This window comes from Triticum aestivum, chromosome 4B, assembly GCF_018294505.1.
Source record: "Triticum aestivum cultivar Chinese Spring chromosome 4B, IWGSC CS RefSeq v2.1, whole genome shotgun sequence".
Taxonomy (NCBI): Eukaryota; Viridiplantae; Streptophyta; class Magnoliopsida; order Poales; family Poaceae; genus Triticum; species Triticum aestivum.
Genome location: NC_057804.1, coordinates 457,678,837 through 457,683,173, shown reverse-complemented (window position 1 = coordinate 457,683,173; position 4,337 = coordinate 457,678,837). Strand labels below are relative to the sequence as shown.

The window sequence follows — 4,337 nt, the reverse complement described above, 5'->3', positions numbered from 1 at the left end:
GATTGGTGCATTAGCCTGCCGCTGTTGGCGCGTGGATTCTCTGTTCGCTTCAATCCTGCGCCCACGCGGCCCTGGTCTGACCACAGTAGTACTAACAAGATTGATTACTGCAGTAGCTAGTGTGTACAAGTGCTAATCGCTGCGGCACCAGAGAGAGGGGAAGGGGGAGGGGGAGGAGTGTATTCCAAGACACACACACAATGATTGTGTCTCTCGGGGAGGCGGGCGGGAGGAGGCGTGGATTGGTAAAGTGAAGGGGGTGCTGCAGAACATGGGCCTTGACCGACCCATACACATACGCATGGCACATACGTACAAAGGTATACTACGACTACTCTCCTATGTCGTCCCGCTCTCGTTCCATGCAATCTTTTGCTCTCCTCTTTCCCTGCTATCTTTTTGCCTGGTGTCGATCAGCTCCATTTCCACACCCCACGCCCCCTTTCTCCCCCTGTCTCCATTACTCCGGCCTAGTTATTATGTTACCCTACTAGCCTTTGCCCCCACAAGGCCATCGAAAGGCGTAGCAGCCAAGTTACACTACCAGGTCAGGTCAGGTCAGGTCTAGAGACCACGGCCAGCCGGCCGGCCGGAGCCTTTTCTCTTCCTCTCTCTTCCTTTCTCTTCCTCTGTGTGTGTGTGTGTGTGTGTGTGTGTGTGTGTGTGTGTGTGTGTGTGTGAGAAGGAGAGAGGAATCAGGGGGAGGAGGAGGTGGCCATAATTCTTGCGAGCTTGGGCAAGATCATAAGGGAAAGACAAAAAGGCCGAAAGGCAAATCATGCTGCCACATGCCACACCCTATACAAAAGCTAGCCCTAGACACACCAGCAGAAGCATCCATCTCACTCGATCGCCCACGCAAACTTACACCACACCACCATAGCTACACTAGAACCAGAACCAGAACTTAGAACTAGATCGATCCCGCACAAACGGCTTCGATCGTGCTGCGAGCTCCTCCGGATCGATCGGTCGGTCGATGGGTGCTCACGGAGATCGCCGCCGCCACCGCCGCGAAGAGGTGGGGGTGCTATTGGACGAAGAGGAGGAGGAACTCGAGCACCACGCCAGGGCTTGCGGTGGCGCCACGAGTGGGCTGGTGGATCAAGAATTGGGTGGCTGCCAAGAAGGTGGAGGGGGCATGGTGTTTGAAGCTAGCAGTAGCGTGGGGAGCGTGAGTGCGACCATGGGCCCGCCCCCGATCATGTGCTGGCCGCCGCCGGCCCCGTCGCTGTCGCCGCAGGAGCCACTCCACGGCGCGATCCACCACCACCACAACATAGGCATCGGCGGCCAGGGCCCCTTCTTCCCGTTGCTGCCGCCGCTGCCCCCGCAGCCACCTCCGCCGCCGCCCTTCTTAGCCGACTTGTACGCCCGGCGCGCGCTCCAGTTCGCCTACGACCACTCGGGCGGCGCGTCGTCCTCGTCCGACCCGCTCGGCTTCGGCGCCGGGCTCTACATGGGGCACCACGGCTCCCCCGTCCACGGGATGATGATGGCCCCGCCCTTCGGCGCGTCGCCGTTCAGCGACTTCGGCCGGATGACCGCGCAGGAGATCATGGACGCCAAGGCGCTGGCCGCGTCCAAGAGCCACAGCGAGGCCGAGCGTCGCCGCCGCGAGCGCATCAACTCGCACCTGGCCCGCCTCCGCAGCCTCCTCCCCAACACAACCAAGGTACTGGCTCTGGCTGCATAACAGTGCACCCTGACATATAAATTCATGCATGCAATGCATATCTCCAACTCTAGCATGCATATCTGCAATTCTTTCTGCACAGTGCACTGCATATACCCAACCCAAAACATGTGTGTGCATGCGCGCGAACTCCAATACTCCATTGCTGGCTCCCCATTCCATTTCAGCATATTCTATGGTAGGAGTGAGCTACTAGGAGACAAGGCGAGGGAGGTGAGCCGCCTAGTTGACGCGGAAAAGAGAGACCAGGAAGGAAACAAAAAGCTTGCGACTCGAGAGTTACTGCTGGGCGATGGCCTCTCCGAGGAGAGACAAGCGCGCGAGCTCGTGTCAGGTACACACACTCACAGAGCGCCGGCAGCAAAGATGAGAAAGCTGACTGTCTCGAGATCCTGCTGGTTACCGCCGCTACTCCCAAGAATTCTAGCCCCAGATCCTTCTGCATGCCTTTAGCTAGCTAGCTCTTCCAAACCATGCGAGTTATCCCACGCAACTGAGTTATCCATGCTAGTTAACCTTAAGCTAGTCGTGCTATAGTACTCTTTCATCTTTACCGGAGTAGTAGTAGTAGCAGCAGCATGGAGCGAGTCGGTTTAGATTTGCACCTCAAAGTCTTTACGGTCAAAAGGCAGCAATGCATTGTTACTGATCTGTTGACTGTTCTTCTAGTGTTCGGTTCAAATGTATTTTTAGATTAGACAGCTTATAGTGACATATACTACTACGACTAGACCGTAATCCATGGATAACACACATCATCCACCGGCTAGTGCTGCACGTATGAGCCCCAGGAGCACTGCATCGGCTAGCTAAGAAGGATTTGACCACGGGCGTGATAACGGAACAAGTATAAATAATGTGGGCGCAGAGTGGTGATCGATGGTTTGGTGCCCCACTAAACCCCAAAAGGAAGAAACACAGATCGCTTGTGGAAGCGTGCATGCGAGCACCACCACCAGCAGGCAGGGCAGGCGAGCCATGCACTAGCCATTTTTTGTGTATTGATTACGCGCGCGCTGTTATGCTTGTGCTCCCCTCGCTCCTGGTAGGAGGAGAGTGGAGAGGGAGACGTCGAGTGAGTCCCACGCTCGTCGGCTCGGAGGCATGCATTCCACGGCACGGCACGAAGCCCTCCTTTTCCCCTGCATGCGTACGCCCCATCCATCATTCCCCCCAGCCTACCCCCTGCATGCAGCATGCATCATCCTCCTCCCATCATGCATGTTAGCGAGCTGATGTTTTAACTACTAATCAACTACTGGCAGCTCGCCCGCCGCCGCGCGCGCGTGCGCCCCTTTCCTTGTGATTTACTCCATGCATGCACGCGTGCATGAATGTTTGGTGCGCAGACGGACAAGGCGTCGCTGCTGGCGGAGGTGATCCAGCACGTCAAGGAGCTCAAGCGGCAGACGTCGGAGATCAGGGAGGAGGCGTGCCCGCTCCCCACCGAGGCCGACGAGCTCACCGTCGATGCCTCCAGCGACGAGGACGGCCGCCTGCTCGTGCGCGCCTCGCTCTGCTGCGACGACCGCCCCGACCTCCTGCCGGACCTCATCCGCGCGCTCAAGGCGCTCCGCCTGCGCGCGCTCAAGGCCGAGATCACCACCCTCGGCGGCCGCGTCAAGAACGTGCTCGTCGTCACTGAGGACGACAGCATCGCGTGCGACGGGGACCAGCAGGACGAGGACGGGAACATGCAGGCGCCCATGTCGCCGCAGCACGCCGTCGCGTCCATCCAGGAGGCGCTCAGGGCGGTCATGGAGCGCACGTCGTCGTCGTCCGGCGCCGAGGACTCCGGGGGCTCGGCCAGCGGCGGGCTCAAGCGGCAGCGCACCACCAGCCTCTCGGCGATCCTAGAGAACAGGTCCATCTAGGCTAATTAACATCCACGTACGTACGTACGTGATGATCTATCTATCAGCTGATGTGCAAAACGGAACAAAACGAAACGAAACGGAAGGAAACAACAGTAAACCACAACGTACATGCACCACAGTATCCCATAGTTGATGACAGTAATACCGTTCAACTAGCTAGCTTAGCTACTAGTTTTGGGTCATAATATCTTCTCCAGAGTGTTACTGTTTTTCACCTCTTCTCGTCTAGGTTTCTCCCCATTGATTTATATACTAGTGTTTCTTTTGTTTGTGTGGTGTGTGTATCGATATCTCTCCATGGGATCGATCTCCGCGGTCAGTACAAGGCTTCTCTTTTCTATCCTTGCTGGAGTTTAACATTTTAAGACCCATATACATTCAACTTCTCAGGCTGCCAACGTTTTTAAGCTGCAGATACTGCTAGAATGCATGTTTATTACTCCCTCCGAACCTATGTCGCTCAAATAGATTCATCTAGATGTATTTCAATATTAGATACATCCGTTTGAGCGACAAATAATATAGATTGGAGGTAGTAACTGATTTGACATGTAAGTATGGACTCATTTTTTATTTTTATTTTTGCGGTTGAAGTATGGACTCATTATGTCTTAGCTCGTCTGTTCGAGACAGTATTGCACGGTTATATAATTTAATTGTCATACTCGTGTACTACTACATTAATGTATGTTCCAAAAGAGATACTACCTCCGTCCTGGTTTATAAGTCCTTTTTGTATTTTGTGTCAAATTTTGACTATAGAT

The 4,337-nt window shown here is 54.9% G+C and overlaps 1 protein-coding gene across 1 annotated transcript; it reads left to right on the top strand.

Moving 5' to 3' along the window:
- The first annotated feature begins 669 nt into the window (after positions 1–669).
- On the top strand, positions 670–3,843 carry LOC123092698 (transcription factor bHLH30). Its single transcript, XM_044514520.1, has 2 exons — positions 670–1,675; positions 3,046–3,843. The coding sequence occupies exons 1-2, from the start codon at positions 980–982 to the stop codon at positions 3,568–3,570; spliced, it is 1,221 nt and encodes a 406-aa protein (XP_044370455.1). The 5' UTR covers positions 670–979; the 3' UTR covers positions 3,571–3,843.
- The last annotated feature ends 494 nt before the right edge of the window (positions 3,844–4,337 follow it).

Bases quoted from the DNA above. Each gene is read 5' to 3' on its own strand.
- LOC123092698 (XM_044514520.1), top strand. From the start codon at position 980: ATGGGTGCTCACGGAGATCGCCGCCGCCACCGCCGCGAAGAGGTGGGG. The intron at 1,676-3,045 runs GTACTGGCTCTG...TTTGGTGCGCAG, and splicing joins TCCTCCCCAACACAACCAAG to ACGGACAAGGCGTCGCTGCT.